Source organism: Athene noctua, chromosome 1 (assembly GCF_965140245.1).
Source record: "Athene noctua chromosome 1, bAthNoc1.hap1.1, whole genome shotgun sequence".
Classification (NCBI taxonomy): domain Eukaryota; kingdom Metazoa; phylum Chordata; class Aves; order Strigiformes; family Strigidae; genus Athene; species Athene noctua.
The window spans coordinates 83,167,194-83,187,422 of record NC_134037.1 but is presented as its reverse complement, the minus strand read 5'-3'; the positions used below and the strand labels follow the sequence as shown (position 1 = coordinate 83,187,422).

General features: G+C 39.1%; 1 protein-coding gene across 2 annotated transcripts; it reads left to right on the top strand.

Moving 5' to 3' along the window:
* The first annotated feature begins 483 nt into the window (after positions 1-483).
* RAB4A (RAB4A, member RAS oncogene family) lies at positions 484-17,396 on the top strand. Of its 2 annotated transcripts, none has more exons than XM_074896729.1 (8): positions 484-684; positions 8,802-8,882; positions 10,054-10,168; positions 10,963-11,025; positions 12,235-12,389; positions 13,305-13,400; positions 15,472-15,632; positions 16,938-17,396. In XM_074896729.1, the coding sequence occupies exons 1-7, from the start codon at positions 654-656 to the stop codon at positions 15,585-15,587; spliced, it is 657 nt and encodes a 218-aa protein (XP_074752830.1). In that variant the 5' UTR covers positions 484-653; the 3' UTR covers positions 15,588-15,632; positions 16,938-17,396. The 2 variants fall into 2 exon arrangements, with proteins under 2 accessions (XP_074752830.1, XP_074752831.1); XM_074896730.1 differs by lacking the exon at positions 10,054-10,168 and adding an exon at positions 7,174-7,239.
* The last annotated feature ends 2,833 nt before the right edge of the window (positions 17,397-20,229 follow it).

Genomic DNA, 20,229 nt, shown 5'->3' with positions numbered 1-20,229 from the left:
TGAGGGACTCTTCCTGCCTGGGCGGGAGCACCGCGCTCCCCGCTGCAGCCTCCCCAGCTGCTGCGTTTACCAGGAGGAGCGGAGGGGAACTTCTTCTTCACACGAACACCGTCCGCGGCTGCCGCCGCCCGCAGCGCGGCGGCACGGGGCGCGCTTGGCCGGCGAGGGGCGTGCCAACACGGACGCTCCCGCCGCGGCCCCCCGGCCCCTCGCAGGCCCCTCGCAGGCCCCTCGCAGGCCCCTCGCAGGCCCCTCGCAGGCCCCTCGCAGGCCCCTCGCAGGCCCCTCGCAGGCCGCTCCCGCCGCAGCCCGGGGGGGCGTCACGTGGTCCGCGCCGGCGGCGCCGCCCCGCACGTGCGCCTTGTTTTGGTGACGGGCCCCGGGCGGAGGCGGGGCCGCCGGCCGCGAGGGCGCCGCGCCTGCGCGGAGAGGCGGGGCTCGCGCGCCCCCTCCCCTCCCGGCGGCGGCGGAGGGCGAGGCGGCCCGGGCGCGCGTGCGCAGCTGCGGCGGCGGGTGGTGGGGCTGAGGCGGGCCGGCGCGCCGGTGGCTTGTCCGCTTCCCGGCCGGCCCGCGAGCCTCCGGCCGTCAGCACCATCCCCGGGCAGGGAAGGAGGCGGGGAGGGGAGCGGGGGTGGTGCTCACCGCCCCCCGAAATGTCGCAGACTGCCATGTCTGAGACCTACGGTAGGAACCGGGGGCGGGGCGGGCTGGGGGGATCCTCCTCTTCCTCCTCCCCTCCCGGGGAGCAGGGCCCGCGGCCGGGCGGTCGCCTCCTGGGCAGCGGGGCGGCGGCGCCGGGGCCGAGCCGCTGGGGCGGGAGGGGCGCAGCTGCCGGCGGTGGCGGTTCTCCGGGCCCGGGCGGGTGTTTCTGCCTGTTCGCGTGAGCACCGCAGCGCCCTGCCCCTCCCTTCGCTGCCTGGGCTGGCGGCACAGCCGGCGTTCAGTTACCCTCCGTGCCGTGGAGGTGGCGGCTCGAAACGTAGGTGAAATCTAGGCGAGGGAACTTAGACGCTGCTCGTTACGGTTAACTGAATTCAGAAGGAAAGTTGCAGTGCACGTCCTTCGGGAGAAGCTGCACGTTTCGTTGACTGGAGATTGTGCTTTTTTGAGGGTCAAGTTGGGTCCTGTTGTCTTAATCAGTAAGAACTGATTGCGAGAGAGACTTAGAGGAAAAAGCTCCGTGAATATGTTCATACGTCCCTATGTTGGCATGGGTGTCTAATTACTACTGGTAGAAAAACATCCGAAGGAGTAAGTTGGAGTGCAGGTGCTGACAGGGTGTGTCAGTGCTTTACAGGAAGCATCAAAGAGAAGTGAGGAGTCAAAAAGGCAAGCAGAGCTAGTATTGCTGGCTAGGTGGAGGAGATGAGAAGCAATGGAATAGTATTCAATTATCTTCTTTGTAACTTTGCTCGAAACAGCGCTTCTTGAAACAATTTGGGTTTTCTCCCCTTTCCATAACATACAGTTCTGTAAGATTTTGCAGTATAAAGATGCCATCATAGATGTAAACATAATCAAAGTCTATGTGATAGGTTGTTGGAGAGTAAGGCCAGAATTGAATACTGTGATAAACCCTTTCACTTGTCATTTTCTAGCTCTGTCTGTTGCAACATCTTCAGTAGTTGTTCAGACCTCAAAGCTGGGCTTGCAGCCACTTGCTTTTAGAGTAGAGCCTTGAAAACAAGGAATAGTTTGGATAATTAAAGCCAAATTGGACACAACTGCTATGCTAACTGTGAGGGAGGCTGGCGTGGCCATCAGGAGTTCTTTACTAGTAGGCTGACACGATTGTTTCCGCTCTGCAAGTCAGTTTATTTTCAATACCCTCATCATCCGTGCTTAAGATGTTTTGTCCACACTGCTCAGTGCTCCTGTGTACAGCAGATGCACAGAATTAAGGGGCAAGTGAGGCAAGAGCGTGGGGCAGCCCTTGAAGTGCAAATATTAGGATGTTAAGATCCTGCTTATTTTTTCCATACTTTCTTGAAACATATAAATATATGTAGAAACCAGAGATGTGTGCTTTGTAGATCTAGATTTGAGTTTGAACTAATTCTTCGTGCTCTGAACTTGTGATCAAGAACTGGGATCACTTTGGTGGTGCTTACAGTGGGATTGGTGGCCTTTAAGCAAAGGTGTTGGTAGACAATCAGAGATGACGGAGAGAATTTCAGCGGTGCTCCTCTTTTTATGCTGTAGTAGTAAGCAAGCTGAATAGATTATTGTATCTTAAACAAGTACATTTCAACATTTTTTGCATTGTTTCAGTGATGCAAAATAGTGATTGTAAGCCCAGTGTAGCTGTTCTGATTGTTTTGGTGTCCTAGAAAGTAAGCCCATAAAATTGGAGTTATGAGTTGTCCCTTTTGTTTGTTTAATTCTTGTTTGGTGTATTTCTCTTCTGAGTTTCAATGTTTGTTCTATTCATACATAAGCTACAGAAATTCTGAGCTAGAATGATTGAAAGTGTCAAGGTTTAGAGTAGATAGAATAAAAACTAAGTTATAACATAAAATTTAACAACAGCTATACGATTTCTGATCATAACAATAATCAGTATCTAGTTTTGCGGTGTCCTGTCTGCCTATGTAGCAGCCCAATTGACAGTTCAAAGTAAACAGCATGATATGATAAAATAGTGGATCTTCTGTGCTCAATGAACTCTCTGGGATTTAATGTACTCACAGTCCTAACAAAGAGTGGTTTGTTTCTGACCAGCTGTTATAGGGATCTTCAGGGATGATAGAAGTGTTAGGACCGTTTCCCCCTGGTGACAGATCAGTGGTCACTGTAACACCTCAGTGCTGGAATCCCTGTAGATTCTGCCCTTGCAGATGCTTATTCATGAATTGCGTTTTGGTTTTTTTTTTGTCATGGATTTTTATCATGGATTATGACCCATTCTAATTATGTAACCTCAAGCTTTTTGTCCCATACAGATAGGCTCAGGAATGTGGTTTGGGTTTTTTTTTCAATGTCATTTTGCTGTCTTTTATATGACTTTAATTTTGCTGTGAAGTTTCAACTTCTCTACCCTTTGAATGGGGGATATTTTTTCTGTATTTTTCTCAATCTGTGAGAAATAGCCTTTCTTCTTGTCTGTCCTTTCTGCCTATTATACTTAATTATCCACCATATGACTCTTCCTGTTTTGCTTTTTTTTCCACCCTTGAGTTCTTTGTATCAGATTCTGTCTTTGAAGCTTTTCTGTTCATCCAGTTTTCCCAACTATTTCTGTCCCTTACTGTGGTTCTTGTTTCTTCCCTCTTTTCAAACCAAGGTCTGTAGCCTCTCACAGTCTTGGCACTAAATTCTTTGTTTGCAGTCTATGTTTTCTCTCCTGTAGATCTGTTTCATCAGTTGTATATCTTCTGTTCTTAGCTTTCTAATCTGTTTATCCCGTTCCTATGTGATCAATTTATTTCTTTTAAAGTGCCAAAACTAAAGTGAAAACAACATGAATACAAGACAACTGCATGAATTTTGAGACGTAGGTTTAGAAAGAACATTTTACTGCTGCTTTTGGGAGAGGACGGTCATTGTTCAAAAAGTTTGTCTTGTAACTGGAAACACATCTCTCATAGGAAAATTATTTTAACTCAAGTTTTCTGAGATGTAGTGGCTTCTCTGTAGATAGTTACCATGCAACAATGCATTCATGCTTTCTCCTGCTTTCAAGTGCAAAATGTATGTGGTTTTGTGTTATGGTAAATATAGACTGCCATAAAAATAGCTTACCCTTAATAGATAAATGCAAAGCAACCTTTGGATTTTAAATCATAGGAGGCTAGAAGAAAGCTTGTACTACCTTTGAGTAAATGTGATATGTAAGTATGTGATTGTAGTCAAATCTCTTTAGTACTTACTTCCCTGTGTTTCTTCATCAGTATCTACTACTCCCAGTCTGGTCACATAAATTTATTAATCTCTGTCGTTGTCAGAGAATGTATAGTCTTTCAGTCTGTGTAAAAATATTCCTTTTTGGTCTGGACAACTTGATTCATCCTTATTTGCACATTCCCTGCCTCCCGCCCGCCTCCCTTATCTGATGGTCTCTGCATTTATCACCCTGGCCCTCAGTTATTTCAAATCTGATTTTATTGCTTAGAGGGCATAGCCCTTTTGCTTGTAAGATCTTTGCAGATCTTCCCTCTTTCAAGCATTCATTATGCAGATTGGAATAGAACCAGGTTTATCTGTTCTACCTGTTTATCTTGTTAACTCTTATTGCTAGAGAAAGGAATGAGAAGGGAGAATAGCTCCTCTTTTCTCTCGTTTAGAGGCAGCATATGCCAGTAGGAATGCTTCAGAGCACTGTTTCCTTATGCAGACTTCTGCAAAATAGGTGTCTAACTACCAGAAGACTCTTTTCATGGTGTGAATGACAGGGTTTCCAAAGACCAGTAGTGAATGTAAATTCTACTCTTTATCCAGGAATTGGAAGAAGACCGAATTGAGATTGAGGATTTAATTTGGTCTTCCCCCCTGCCCTCCCCCCCTTCTGTATTAGCAAGCATACAAGAAACAATTTATTTCTCATTACCTTTAAAGACTAAGCTGCAGTAGCTTAGAAGCTGCTATTTATTCCTTCTGCTGGAGTAAACTTCAGTTAGAGAAGGTGGCTGTCTGTCTGGGGGTGGTTTCCACATCAACCATCTGTTTTTGCTGGTTCTTGAGTCAAAGCCCACAATCGTTTCCCTTCTCCTTTCCCCTCAGCTCACCCTCTTCCTCCTCAAACACCCCCCCCACCCCCCCAGTTTAGCTGCTGGTGCATCTTTGAGAGCCACAGTTTTACTCCTTTTCACCTATACTAGAAAAAAAGTTTTGTTCACTGTACCCTCTACCCAGTTTGGGATCAGGTGATGCATGTAGCTCACAAAGGGGAGTAAGTTGATTCTTTATATTGCCTTATTTCCTTAAACAGCCGTGCTATGCTATTTTATTATCCCTTTATGGTTTCTCTAGTGTATGTCTTGTAACCCACTTTCCTTCTGACACAGAGTTCAGTTTTTGTCCTAAATCCTTTCTGTATAATGATGATCTTATTTACAGGCAAAGTACTTCAACTTTTCTAGACCTTTTCAGTAGTCAGCATGGTAGGAAGCATTTGCAACATCTGAATGGTGTTGCTTTTCAGCTTTTTCATGAAGGAGGAACAGCAGAATTCAAAAGAAAAACTTCTAGGGTGACAGCCTTGGCAGCTATCTGGAATGTTGGAGCTCAGAGCTGCTTTGTCAATCGCAGGAAGAAAAAAAGAGCAAGCTGTGAAGTGACTTAACTCCTCTGGGAAGAGGACACCAAAAGGAAAAGTTAGAGCAATTAAGCAGTAAAGCAAACACTGGAACATGAGCTGCCTTTGTTGAAATTGCAAAGAATGAATAGATAAAAGTTTTTCCTGAGTGTGAGAGTGCACATTGATGTTACAGCTGGGTTAAGAGAAGCTATCTGTCCAGTGTCATTCAGTTTTTGTATTTCTGAACTGTGCTAAATTTTTAGACGCATCTGTACAGTTCAAAGAAAAGATATTTCGTGTCCTAAATCAAGCAGTTAAAAAAGTTATAAAAAATGTGATTGATGCGGTTCCCATTATCATACAGAATAACATTATAAGCAAGAAGTTCCAGAATAATAAAATGAAAAATGTTCTCCCTGTTCTTACCTACTATTACCTTACTCATTAATGTGCTAGACTGTGAACTTAAAAACTTATTAAATTGGATATTTGTGACTTTGGGTATTGGCAAATTCTTTTTCTGTCTTCCCTGGCAGTGGATTAAATGTGTAGAGTATTCCCCATTTCCTGAAACATGTTATCCAGTGCTTGTGTAAACATAACTCTCAAAACCATTTGCTGCGTTGGACAATTTACGTTAAATTGGAGTGTAAACTGATTGAAGCACAGTTGCATTTGTGTATGTAACTTTAAAGTGTCATTTACTCCACAAGTCTGCCTGTGTCTGGAAACATTGTTGCCTTCCTTGGTGCAGAAAAGTTTTATTTTTTATTACAAGATTTTTGTATTTCCATTATGTGCTAGAATAAACCGCATTTCCAGTTCACTTGCTTACAGTCTGCAAGTAACTGCAGTTCCAAGTTTCTCCTTAGAAAATCTGTTTGCTATTTTGCCGGAAGGAAATACACTTTTTGTCTACTAAGTAAGCAGGTACTGAATTGGCGTTTAAGTGATTTATTTGTATGAGAGATTCCCTTTTGAAGTTGTCTGGCACAACAGAATCTTGATAGGAATTGGGAGTCGTATTATAAACTGCTGCTAGAATGCTTTATTAGCTTAAAGACATGAATATAAAATCCCTGAATATCACTCTTGCTTACAGAGCAAAAGATGAAGCACCTCGACTTAAAACACCTCAGGAAAAATACACTGCGTGCTGAAGCTATTCCAGATCAGTCCCTGCCAGTGACACTGCTGTCTCAGTTTCTTGCTGGCCTGTGGCCTGCCTGTGCAGAACAGAGCAGCGTGTTAAAATTTGTTGTTCAGCCTGGGTTTGTGGATTGTGCAAGTTTGGCTTTGTGAACCATATTTAACAACCAGTGCTTACAATCACAGGGCAAATTAGTGTAGGAGTAAAGTTTTGGTTTTAATCTTTTCCTGGTTTAGTTTGACAGTAGCTGTTATACTACTGTTGATAATGTTCCGTGGAAAAAAGGAAGGTGGACTTGAATTGTTTTTAACAAAAAAATCTGACAAACAGCATTCACCAGATACTTAGGAGAACCAGTTTTAGCTGGATTTTGAATTTATTTTTGGAAAAACTGTAGAGACCAGAAACAGATTATTTTAATCCTGACTGTCTCAGAACATCTCCCATTTTGAGGAACTCTCTGAAAGTGGTAAAACCAGTGAGATTACACACACCCACAGTAGTTTAAATATACAAAAGGTACACAAGGCAGCTAACTAGTGATATTTGGTCCATAAAAAGAGAAACTTGGCATTCTTTCAGAGATTAATATTTTCTTAACCTAACACTTTGGGGCTATATGATATCTACATTTCATACTAACAGTGAAGATTTGATAGAATGAAGCGTTCTCAGCTTCAGCGTGTTTTGCAGTTGAGATGACACGAAGGACACTTCTTTACAGGAGATAACACACGATTTCATGACCTGAATCAAAATCCTTTTTGTAACTATTTTTTTCATCCAGAAAGCATGAGCAGCTGGGTGGGGGCGTGAAGAATGAGAGGAGTTTGGAACAGAATGTCTTGAGCATGTAAGTGGTCATATTTGTGAGCAAGAATCAGCAATTCTTAGAAGGGTAGAATATAGAATTTATATCAAGCCTGTTACAACATTTGAAACGAGACAAATCATGTGAAGGTAAAATGTAAAAAAAAAAAAAAAAAAAAAAAGGCAAAAATCCTTGGTAAAACACCACCTCATTTTAAATAGGAATAATATTTGGAAGGCAAGTAAAGACAACATTCCCAGGACTCCTAGCCCTCTGTTTTGCTATTGAATTTTCAACAGTGGGAGTTTTCTTACCATATGAGAAACTTGCTTGTTGCTTTTACCATTGCTCAGGGGTGTTTATAATGTACCATAACAAATAACAATTGCTGCATGACATGGAATGAGCACGTAGATTTGTGCGCATGTTAAATTCAATCTGTGAAACTAAAGACTCAAACAGGGTTCTGGTAGGGTAATGTATCATTGCTTTGACTTGCTTAGGATAGCCTAACAGGTTTATTCTGACATCCCCTGGGCCAATATCTGTGTAACCCTCTGAACACTGTTAATTAAATTCATGTTATGTTTTTATTTTTGTTGATATTGCAAACTTGATCCTTTTCTTTGCATGCTTACCTGATGTCTTCTGGAGACCTGCTATGTTTATAAGAGAAACTGTGCAGTAAAGTTGTAAAAATGACGTAAAAAAACCTGCTGCTGGTAGAAAAATAAGTACTGAATCTTGCAGGAACTGTTAAGGTTGCCTTAGTGGCTGTCTATTGGGGGAAGCAATTGTAAGCTTTCTAATGACAGTTTATCAGTGTATATGTTTGAGAGTGGTAAGATGAGGAAGCTTTCCTCAGTCTTCAGCCAAACTGAAAGCAGAGCTGGCGAGGTAGTATTAAAGCACTATATGCAACTGTTAAAACAAGGCAAATGGACCATAAATCTTGAATACATGTGTTACTGATATAAATGGCTCATAAATAGGTAAAGTACCAGAAGTACCTATATCGTAATTTACCATGCGGAGGAATTGTGAAAGCAGCCATCCCAGGATAAAAATCACTTCTTTCCCATAAATTCTGTAGAAATATATTGAAGTTGTTTCAGCTTTACAAGTATTAAAATGAAGGAGTATTAAGCAGTTAATATAGAGAAGTTCAAATTATGTGATGAAAATAAAAAAAATACAAAAGTTTTAAAAGTACAAAACCAGATTTTTAAGGGACATCGTCATTATTTAGGGCATTTGTACTGACTATAATCAGTAGCTTACATACCCTTAAAACTGGTTGCTGAAATACAAGTCAACCATATACCTGTAATTCAGTCTAATTTAACTGAATTCAAATTCAGCTGTTTCCATCTCGTCATTCTTGTATCTCCATACCAAGTAGCTTTCTTAGCTCTTTGTAACATTACTGTTGAATACACTGGGTTATTCTTCAGATTTATTATTATTCTGTTAATTTTGTCATCTATTCCCTTCTCTTTGAAATAATGGCTACTAGAGAGCAGCTGGCTTGTGTACTTGGTCTTGTGACAGAAATGTGACTGCGTACTAAAATTTAGCTTTATTTTTTGTCTTTCAATCTTCAGATTTCCTGTTTAAGTTCTTGGTCATAGGAAATGCTGGAACTGGAAAATCCTGTTTACTACACCAATTTATTGAAAAGAAATGTAAGTATATGTGAGCACAGTAAGAATTCTCCATTGCTTTGTGCCACAGACAAAGGCTCTGCCTACATGAGTATCTCTTCTTTGTATGAAAGTTCCTGTAATACTCTTATTTGTATAGATGATGATTTTGACTGAAAATTATGTTCAGAACCATGCTGTAAATCTTTATTGTTCACTGTTTGCCTCTAATCAAAAGCCTGATATTGAGTAGTATTCTCTGTTACTCTCAAATAAATATAGCAGGATGTTGATGAAAATATAAACTTACTTTTTGTGAGACTTATATCTTGCAGCTATAAACTTCCCGAAGACATACAGCAGAGACTTGGATCTTTTAGAAAAAATACTGAGCAGATGAAAGAAAAGTTGAATTGCTTGAGCAGATTTAGAAAGCTAAATAAATAGACATTCTTTGTTCTTTAAGGACTGTGTTCTATGATAAATACTGGTAGAGACTCCACTGGAAATGTTATTTAGAGATGAACAGATGATAGAAAATTTCCTGTTGAGTAGTGCATTTAGTTTCATGATTAAACAAAAATAATATGCATTTAGAAACATTTGTAAATCTAAGGTGACATCTTTCTCAATCAAATGGTAATTCACCTTATCTCCTGAGTAATAGCTCTAGGATAAGAATGTGTAATCACTAAGGAACATGGCATGGTTTTATGACTGAACTTGAACCATGACCTTGCTTCTAGTATGGGCAGTTGCATGTTGCTGAGAATCTGTGTTATCAACAGTGTACATAGAGCAAGTATCTTAACTTCATCCTTTAAAGAAGTAGCTCTTGCTTATTTATGGGCAAGACTGTCTTCTTGTGTTCTGCTTTTCCATTAATTTTAATTTTAAATTTCATTGAAGTATTAGAAAACACAGTTGGAAAAAAAAATGTACAAAAGTTATCTTGCTGTTTATTAATGTGAACTGGGAATGATTTGGTTAAGGCAGGCCTTTGTAGTAATTATTTTGAATGGAATAAGCTGTTCAAAAATTGTAAGAATATTTATTTCTACATAGTTGCAGTAGACTTATGAGTGGCACTGAATTTGATGGTTCAGGAAGTAGTTTGTAATTCGAATGCTGAGGAGTTTTGATTATACTTAAATTGGATTATGTAAAAATTAATTATTCGATCTATAAGTCTGGTTTTATTTGGTTTTTGTAGTCAAAGACGACTCGAATCATACTATAGGAGTGGAATTTGGTTCAAAAATCATAAATGTTGGTGGTAAATATGTAAAATTGCAGATATGGGATACAGCAGGACAAGAGAGATTCAGGTACCCTTTTAAATAATTTTATTAAGTATTTGTTTTTAAATTGTTGCTGTGCTTGTTGGGTATTATTTATCCCTGCTTATAAGTAGGCATAGTTTCTTGGTCAGGGAAATTGTGTGTCTCCATTAATGAGATCTCTTCAGTGTGTTGGCCAGATATCCTGGGATTCTGAGGAACTTAGAGGCTCTCTACTTTCAGAGGCTTGTGCAAATCCTGCTCTTTAAAGTTCAAAGTGTTCACAGACTTGCGGGTCCTTTTTTTCCTGTTGTTTTTTATAATCTTTTTCTTTTCTTTTTAAGGCTGATCACACCTCTGAATACTTAGCAGGTTTTTTTGCTTTTTTCCCTGCCTTTTGAAGGATGCTTTGTTTTGCTTTCCTTGCCTCCTTCTCTTGAACTTAAGGAGTCTTAAATTGTTCAATTACAGCTACTTTGCTCATTCTCTCCTCACTGCTGAGAGTTCAAACATAAATTAATTATGTTCTTTTCATACCACAGATACCACCATCAGCTTCCAGTTCTGTATCAGGCCATATAGTATGATAATATGTGTAGCTTCAGCAGTATGCAGGTCATAATGGACTTTGAGAATCCCTGTACAGCTACATTTCATGAAAGTGCTTCATCAAAAGTCTAGTTGTAAATATTCTTTTGCTGTATAGCTGATAATGTTATCTAAACCCCACATTTTAAATATGTAAATGAATATTCTGTTTCATAATATAGATTACACTATATTAACCCAGATTTGAAACAATGAAGATACTACAGAAGTGTACATCTGTAATTCTATTTCAGGTCTGTAACAAGGAGTTACTATAGAGGAGCTGCAGGTGCTTTGCTTGTCTATGATATAACCAGGTAAGGAAACTAGCAACTCTTTTGCTTATAGACTACAGATACAATTAATGCAGAAAGAGGCTTAGGTACCTGGGGAAGAATCAAACAGAGAATGGGCAGGAAGGAAAGAAAACAAATATAAAAAGTACTTCTGGTTTAGTGCATATTTAAGTTTTGGAACTTGTATACATGAGCTGTTGTGAATGTCGTAAATTTAAACAGTCTCGAACTGTTTAAGACACATACATGGGAATTGGCCCACCATCAGCTGGTCTAATCGTGGTGGGCTACATGCAATCACTGGCTCAGGAAGCCTTGCAACAGTAACTAAGAGCAGACTAACCAAGGTGGTACATCCCTATTTGTGGAAACTGCATGTTAGTATGCTGGTATAACATGTCATCCTCTGGAGAAGCTGGCTCTACCTACATGTTCCTTAACTGTAGCCCAAAATTCTGTTTATCTTTGCATCTTTTAATATTTTAATATTATAGGCAGCTAATAGAATACCTTACCATACACATTCCCACACTTTTTCCTGGCCACCATTGACTGATACTTGTTAGATAAGTTTTGTGTTGGTTAATAATGATTGACTCGATCTGTTGCTTTTTGTCCTGTGAGCAGACTGTTCTCCTCTGAGCAGTCTTTGAAATCTGTGTTTTGTGCTTAATGTCAGTTGGACTCATCTGTCAGTCTTACTGCTTGAAGGCTTTATCTCTGACCACCACTACAAGGACTAATGGTGTGTGCAGCGGAACTGCCTGTGATATTATTGGTCTTGGCACAAAAGTGAAAATTCAGGCACACAATTCTACACAAGTGTAGTAAATTCATACAGTCCCACCTGAAACTTCAGTATCGCTTGAATTCCATGTTAAACAGTAGGTTATCCCAAAATTTCATGCATGAAAGGCTGAAACTAGATTAGTGCTTAAAATTTTAACTTTTCACATTAACAGGGTATTTTAGCATGGTATGTATTTATATATTGTGGCTGATTTAATTTGCTTTTAAAAAACTTTAAGCTTTTTAATAGTTTCATGAAAGAACTTGATATTCTTCCCAGTTCATGGCTGGCATATTGAGGTATGGTGACTTGCGTGACTTGCGTGACTAGCAGCGATTTGTGGCTTGCCACAAATACAGATTTGTCTGCTGAGTTTTAGTTCAGTGATCTGTTCAAGAGAAATGGGTATATTCTAATAAAGGATGTCATTTTCTACATAGCCGGGAAACCTACAATGCGCTTACTAATTGGTTGACGGATGCTAGAATGTTAGCGAGTCAAAATATTGTGATAATACTATGTGGAAACAAAAAGGATCTTGATGCTGATCGTGAAGTTACTTTTTTAGAAGCATCCCGGTTTGCACAAGAAAATGGTAAGTTGCACAAAATCTTCATGTAGCATTCAAAGATGCTTAATACTTGATTTAATTTTTATGCAGTTAGGGAGTACTTTGCCCACTGTACCTTGTCAAATACCTGCAGAAGAGGGAGTTCTGTCAGTACATGAGGCATAGAGAAAGAACAGTGCCTGCAGTGAAAAACTACATGTACTATTTAGGTCTCATTACCAGTGATTCTTCCAGTCACAGCTGGTACTCAGAGAAAAGCTTCTATGTGGATATAGATTCCCTGGGGAATGTAGTACAACTTCAGGTATTGCCTTGCCTCCAGAGGGCTGAGGAGAAAATAAAGAGCACAATTTCCTAGTTTTCAGCATCTTACAAATTCTGTAGATCATAGACGAGGTTGGATGGAGTGTGCTGCAGCTGGAAGCAATGAGTTTCACTCATGGGAAACTGAGTTCATGGATCTCAGAGGACTATTACCTGGTCTGTAGTGTTCAGAACTTCCAGCCTGAGGACACATTTCTGTGACAGCTAAAGCCAGTCTCGGTCTGAGCTTCTGTGCTGCAGTCCTGCCATCAGTAAAATATGGTTTTTTTTCTTTTATAAATCAATTATGTATAGCCTTTTCTATTAACTGTGGCTACTGGCTGTCTTTTTGCATATAAATTTCTATTAATGTGAAATTATATTAAGTTCTTTGGTTTCATTTGCTATTTTGCATGTACAGCCCAGGTTGTTATCTTTGGATTCTAACTTTTTAGGGTTTATGTATAAATTTCAGAGGGAGTTTTTTGTGGTTTTGCTGTCAAAAGCTATTTTTTCCGGACCGTACTATTTTACAATAGTTTTTAAAAAAATTTAAATTTATTGTTCCTAGCTTTCATGCTTTGAATCAGATCTTCTAGACTTGTTTTGAGATTGTTTTTCTGGTGTCAAATGCAGAGCTGATGTTCTTGGAAACAAGTGCACTAACAGGGGAAAATGTTGAAGAGGCCTTTGTACAGTGTGCAAGAAAAATACTCAATAAAATTGAATCAGGTAAATTGAGATTTATATTCTTTCAATGTCTCTTTTCCCCTGAAAACTGCAAGTACATGTGGAAATACTGTCATTCAAAGTTGTCTAATAGAATTAACCCAAAGAACCAAAATCTCATTGTTAACACATTTGGTTTATAGCTGCTTCCCATATGTTTTAATAGAAATGTATATCTAAAAGAGGGGGTGGTGTGAATTATGGATTTTTTTTACACAGTGTTTACCTTAAAGTCAGCTCTGAGTGTAGGCTGTGCAGTCTGTGGCTTGCTATGTCCCTACAAACATCAAGCCTGACATTAGACAGTTTTAGCAATGCAGAATAAAAACCTAGTATCAGGGCAGGCATAACTTTTAATTCTGCTTCTCACATGTAGCAGGAAATACAGTCAAGAGAATCTGAACAGTAATACTGAAAATTTCAGGGATGTTTCCTAGCAACTGTGTTCCTCAGAAGTGACCTTCTTCCCTCTTGGTTGAAACCATTTTTACTTTTGCAGATTTAGAAATATACCAGAAGCTTCTCAGTGCAAGTGGGCAGATTTCTATCAGGGACAGGCTCTTAAGTGTTAGGTGTCATTCAAAGTTTTAAGTATTGGCAATATTGAAAAGTCTGTGTCAGACTCCAATTACATATTTTGAATGCCAAACACATATTCTTAGATGAAAAGAATATGGTATTTTCATAGGAATTTCCTGATTTCTGCATCAAATCACTGCCAAACAGCAGCTTTCATTTTTAAACAAAAAACAAACAAACAAAAAAGCAAAGTATAGCTAGTTTCTCATGGTACAGTAGTTCCAAGATTGATTTAAAGAGGCATTACCACAACAAAAGTAAGTCCTGTTTTCTGAATGCTTCTCATGTTTTTTTTGTGCCAGCACACATGCATTGAAACATGGAGAAACTGAGACCGGAAAGAACCTGTGGAGGGCTCTAGTCCAGCCTCCTGTTTAAAGAATGTTCAAAGAGAGAGCAAGTTGCCTGGGTTTGTTGAGGCACATTTTGAGATGCTCCAGGAATGGAGATTCCACAGCCCTTCTGGGCAATGCGTGCCAGTGCTAACCCATTGCTGCTATCTACCTGGTCACTCCCCAGTGCTTGGGCTTGTTCCATCACAGGTGCAGAGCTCTGCAAGTGTAGTTGCTGAATTTCATGAGGTTTCTGCTGGCCTGTTCCTCTAGCTCAGCCAGGGTCTTTTCTGAGTGGCAGCCCTACCCTTGAGCTATCAACTGGTCCCCTCAACGTGGTGTCGTCTGCTAACTTAGAAAGGGTTCACGTGTGTGCAGTGAACCTGAATATGTGATGTCAGTTATTCAGAGGGATTCTTTGCTTTGGTTTTGTTGTTGTTGGGTTTTTGTTTTTTTTTTTTTTAGACTATATGTTTCTAATCTTGGACAGTCCACCATACAGCACTAAGAACATTTCTGAAAATGTAAGATATGGAGTAGGCAGAAATGGATACCAGAAGTAGAGAAGGCTGAGATCATTTTCTCTGGGGCCAGTGCTTTATGGAATCTTACTGTCAGATTGATCAGTTTTGTTTGGCTTGGTGTCTGCAGTACTACTTTATTTCCATATTAGTCTCTGAAAGCAGGTGGTTTTTAACAGTGTTTGCAGAAAACATTTTGGACATTTCATTTGTTAGAAGAAGTTAGTGCACATACATTTATTATTGCATCTTAACTCGGAGACAAACTGCTTTATCATTATGATAGAATCATAGAACACCAGGTTGGAAGGGACCTTAAGGATCACCTGGTCCAACCTTTCCTGGCAAAAGCACAGTCTAGACAAGATGGCCCAGCACTCTGTCCAGCTGAATCTTAACAGTGCCCAGTGTTGGGGAATTCACCACCTCCCTGGGGACATTATTCCAATTATGGTTAAGGACACATGGTTGAAATTACAGGAGGAAATGATACAGATTTGGAATCGCCTAAAAGTAAACAGAATTACAACAAATCTCTCCATAACTAGAGCAGAATGCATTTTTATCTAATGTTGTCAGTTAAATTGGAATGTATTATTTGTATGTGATCCATCATCTTGTGACCACTGTATTTCTCATCAGGAGAATTGGATCCAGAAAGAATGGGTTCAGGTATTCAATATGGAGATGCTGCCTTGAGACAGCTGAGATCACCACGTAGAGCACAAGCACAAAGTGCTCAAGAATGTGGGTGTTAAAGAAACAAAACAGAAAATCCCAAATACTTGCTTTAGATACAAAAGGTAAGATTACAAAAATCTCAGGTGTTGGGTAAATTACCTTATCTCATATATGTGCTGTATCAAGTGCTTGGCTTTTTTAGTTAGCCTGTAAAGTAACACAATCTAGTGAAATAATTCACAGTAGAAAGGATTATTTTTTTATACTTTGATTTTTCTGCTACTATCTGCCCACTAAAGCAAGACTAGTGCTCTTACTGAGCTATGTCTAGATCTTTGCTTACTCTGAGTAACACCGTAGAAAACGTTTTAACATTCTGTGTTCCTGAAATGCATTATAGCCCTAATAGTTACCTAATGCACTGTAGAGAAGGTGAATAATTTCTGTTGTATCGTGGACAAATATTACTAGAAATGAGAATTCACAAAATATATGGTGCAGGATCTTGTCCAAAGCTATTATATAGTCTTTTCTGAAAATATGAAATTTAAATATTGAGATTTAAAAATTAAAGGTAATAATGGATTTTAAACTTCAACTGGCTTTTCTTTTTCCTACATAAAAGCAACCTGAAGTCATTCTGATTCCTGTCTGCTATGAGCAGAAATGTAAACAAGAGAATTACAGTATTTGTTGCTTGAGCAGTGTTGTCATCTAAAGTAGCTTGTCTACGGCTGTTGCAGCCTATGGCATGGGTGTGCAGTCTTCTGAAAGTTTTCCAAAGACATTCTTCAGAGAAAGTGAGGAACATATTTTTCCCTTTAGCAGTGGTAAAGTCACAAAACCTACTCATAAGAATAGCTTGGTGGTTAGTCTTTCTTATAAACAGTTGTCCTTAAGACACCTCTCAATAGTTAATGGATTTTGCCTAACTCCTTGCAGTAAGTGGCTCATAGGACAGTCCTTTCTCCCTGTGTAGTTAATTATTCTGATATAATTAATCCTTTATTTTACTAATATGAGGACAGTGATATCAAATTAAACAAATACTGCAGGCATAGTTGCTGCATCACTTTTAGCGTATTCTTTATCAGTTTGAGTGGTGTACACCAGCAGAAGCTTTACAGAACGTTAAATAAGGCAGCACACAAATCTCTGTTCACATATTTTGTTCTGTATTGTGGGAGCTTAGGTCTCAGTTAAAACTCAGAATTTTAAATAATGGATAGGAATCCTTGAACTGCTGTCCTCCCTTACTTTCCTCCTATAAAATATCTTTCAACTAAGAGGCTGCTGGAAAGGGCGTTAATTAAGTTCAGCTTTGGTATAGCTCTGCAGGAGTGAGTATTTACTGATATTATTTCAGGAGTTGAGTTTTCAGATTGATCGGATGTAGATAATTGATGGAGTTCTTGTGTATTTTACAGCTGTCCTTGCAAACGGTGTTTGGAGAAACAGAAAAGCTTGAAGGCTATGCAGTTTTAAAAAACATTTTTCCGCTATCTACAAACAGAGAAGAACACTGACAGAAAGGTGGCCGCTGTGGTGTGGGGCAGGAATGTTCACATGACACACAAGTCTGCAAAGTGAACTCAATAATTTGGTGGACAGTGTTAAGACTCATACCTGTATGTAAACATTTTCCATTCCCTATTTTTGTTCTTTTGCCTAGTTTAAAGCATTGCTATATACTGTAAATAATGTAACAGTAAATTTACAAAGCATGGTATACTTATGTATGCTGATAGAATGTTGCACTACAAGCAGTTTAATATTTTATTTTTTTATCATATAAACAAATTTAACAGAGGTAGGCTTTGTCATGTTTGTTTGTTGCACAATAGTTTATATTTATGAGCTGAATTATAAAACCACTGGCACTGTCAGTGAGTGGTGGTTGTTTTATTTTTTCCTACTTAGTTTGCCACATTCTAACGGGCTGTTGACATGACTGATTCTCAACATATGGTTAGGGCCCATACTGATGTTTACTAGTATGTCAAGTTGGAAAAGTAATTTTTATTGATGTTCACATATCCTATTTTATCACAATTCTTAAATAACTTCTGAAGCTCTTTTACCAAACTTCAAAACTTTAGAAGAAATACTTTTAAGTCTGTCAAGTGGCTGTTGACTGTCTTGGATTTTTTTCTTGGTCCTGATGTTTTGTATAGCACTGGCATCATGAAAGTGAAATGTTTATGTGAACAGAACTGTGCATCTTCTATGTGTGTTGTAATTCTAGGGCAGGGGCTTATGGAGAATTATCACAGTAGGAGCTCTCCTAACCTCCTGCCACAAACAGAGCAATCAATCAGCTGTGGAAACGATCTCTGTTGAAGCGTACCTGCTGAGAAACCCAGATGGGTGGTTCTGAAGTATCCTGAATGTATGAAAATTAAAATACCAATTTTGTTCTCTTAAATATTCATAAAGTACAATTAAGAACTTGCATTTTAAAATTAGGAACTTACAGTCTGTCTTGCTGGAGCTCTACCTTTGAACTTCATGAGAGTGAACTATATGTAAAGTTGTCCACGTTGCCCCCAAGAGACTCATGTGATTGAAGGAGAAACATAAGCATACTACTTATATAGTTCATTCTTCCTGTGAAACTCAGCAAGGGGAATTTCAGCCTTGGTACTGATCTCTTTTTTTTTTTTTTTTTTTTATGTGGAAACACACAATTCAGACTTTCTTTCCTGCCCTCTTTTTATTGTGGGGACGAGGCATGGGGCAAGAGATTAGGAATCCTGTCCTCGTTCCTCAGCTAGAGACAGGAGATTAGTGGAGAGTCCAAGAGGGAGGACCAAACCATAAGTATTTTAGTGTGCCATGACAGCCGATCAGGTAAGAGATCTGTGGCTTTTGTTTTGCCACATAAGGAGCTGCAGCACTAAGCTTGTGTTTCTGTAGGTAGCTGAATTCAACTAAATCAGGGGGCAATTTCACTTGCAGGAAATTTCACTTGAAGGAAATCAGTAGTGACATTTTTACTTGGTTACTTCTATAACTAGAAATGGAACGTCTCCTTGAAAGCACAAATTAACACAAAATAATTAATTTGATCAGAACCCAGTATTAAAATTCTAAGGTCCAACATGTTTTGTTTTCTATATCATGAGTCTTTTCTATTTAAGGGTTGTCTAATGCATGTTTAAAAATGAAACCAGAAAACTGAACTGATGCTGTAATTTAAAGGGCAGTTAATGCACAAGAGCAAAGCAAGAGTGCTACACAGAGGTATACCATCTTTCATGAAATTTGAAATGTGTTTAAAACTATTCCCTTTGTGCTGACATTTTTGGTTCAAATGGATGCTTATCTGAAAACTATACACCTTAGGTCATCTCTGAATTAAAAGGAATTAAGTTTGCTTCATACTTTAAAAAGCCTTAGTTTAGTTTTAAGAAGGCTGTTGGGTCCAAAGCCTTTTCCATCTCTCTCCTATGTATCTTGTTATATTTAGGACTGAATTTGTTACTTAACTGATAACAATTATTTCCAAGGAGTATACTCTTCCTGGTAAGAGTAAAGTATTTTTGAAGCTGCTTAACTCTTCATTTACCAGAACATCCAAGAACTCCAAAGAAACTTACCTGCCTTAATCCTCACTCAGTTTATCTTGGCTTCCAGTCCTGAGTACTGGAAGCAATTACCAGAAGCAAGTCCTCTGAATGAGATGGTGGATGTAGTTGTTCTCCATAACATGTCCAAATGGTGTATTATTAACTGGAATGTGTCATGTTTCTGCTGGAACTGGAGAAGGGAGGGTGTTGGTTCTGAAACCCCAAACAAATTGTGGAATGCTCTGAAAAGATGAGGTATTGGGGAGTCTATTCCTGCCCTTACCACAGTCTAATCAGGTTTCTTGGTACATGAACAAAAGTGAAAGCTGAGCATGCACTTACCAGCTGGGACATAGCACAAGCAAAGGTAAAGGTCTCTCTCCTGTCACTGTTACAATGGTTGAAGTGGTGTTGGCTGGTGGATCAAAACTTCTTTCCATTATTATAGTAGCAGTTGAAAGGAGTAGGGACTGTTATTTTTTTTCCTGTTGCTTTTAAATAGAAATTTTAGGGGTTGGCAGGGATTTTCTTACACTTCTTCCTGTCCTTTTCCCTTTATGTACAAGACTGGCCTCTTTTGTATACTTCATTCTTATAATTGTTTTGGTCAAGTGTCTGTGGTTAAGAAGCAGTAAGCACAGGTTTTTTTCTTTCTGTAACCAAGTGTCTTAAGCTGTCCCCTTCCTACCTGGAAGGAAAGAATAGTGTCATTATAATGAGTTTTGACATGTCTTTTGACCAGATTAATGTGCACATTTTGTAGTATTGCAACCTTTTATGCTGCATATCTCACATTTTAAAAAGAAACTTTCTAAAATGCCAACTCCTGAGGGAAATACTGTTGGAAGCAATAGCTCTCACCAGTGCAAGCTATATTGTTTACTATTTTTCCTCTGAGTTTTTTATTTCTAAAAATAAATATCATGCCAATAACATCCCTGGAGTAGATTTTAAGCTTTAGCTTTATAGTTCATACAGCAAACCAAACCTAGCTCACCTAAACAGTAAGTGATAAATAGGTTCAATTATGTATGGTTTTAGTGTAAAATTCTTACTTTACCAAAGCAAGAGGGCTTGGAGTTTTACATGAAATAATACCAGGTATCTAGATCCTAGGATTTATTGGATGTGGAGCTTTAGCTATTCAGAC

Excerpts from the sequence above, each read along its gene's own strand:
- RAB4A (XM_074896729.1), top strand. The coding sequence starts at position 654 with ATGTCGCAGACTGCCATGTCTGAGACCTACG. Across the intron at positions 11,026-12,234 it reads CTTGTCTATGATATAACCAG|CCGGGAAACCTACAATGCGC; the intron begins GTAAGGAAACTA and ends TTTTCTACATAG. Across the intron at positions 13,401-15,471 it reads ACTCAATAAAATTGAATCAG|GAGAATTGGATCCAGAAAGA; the intron begins GTAAATTGAGAT and ends ATTTCTCATCAG.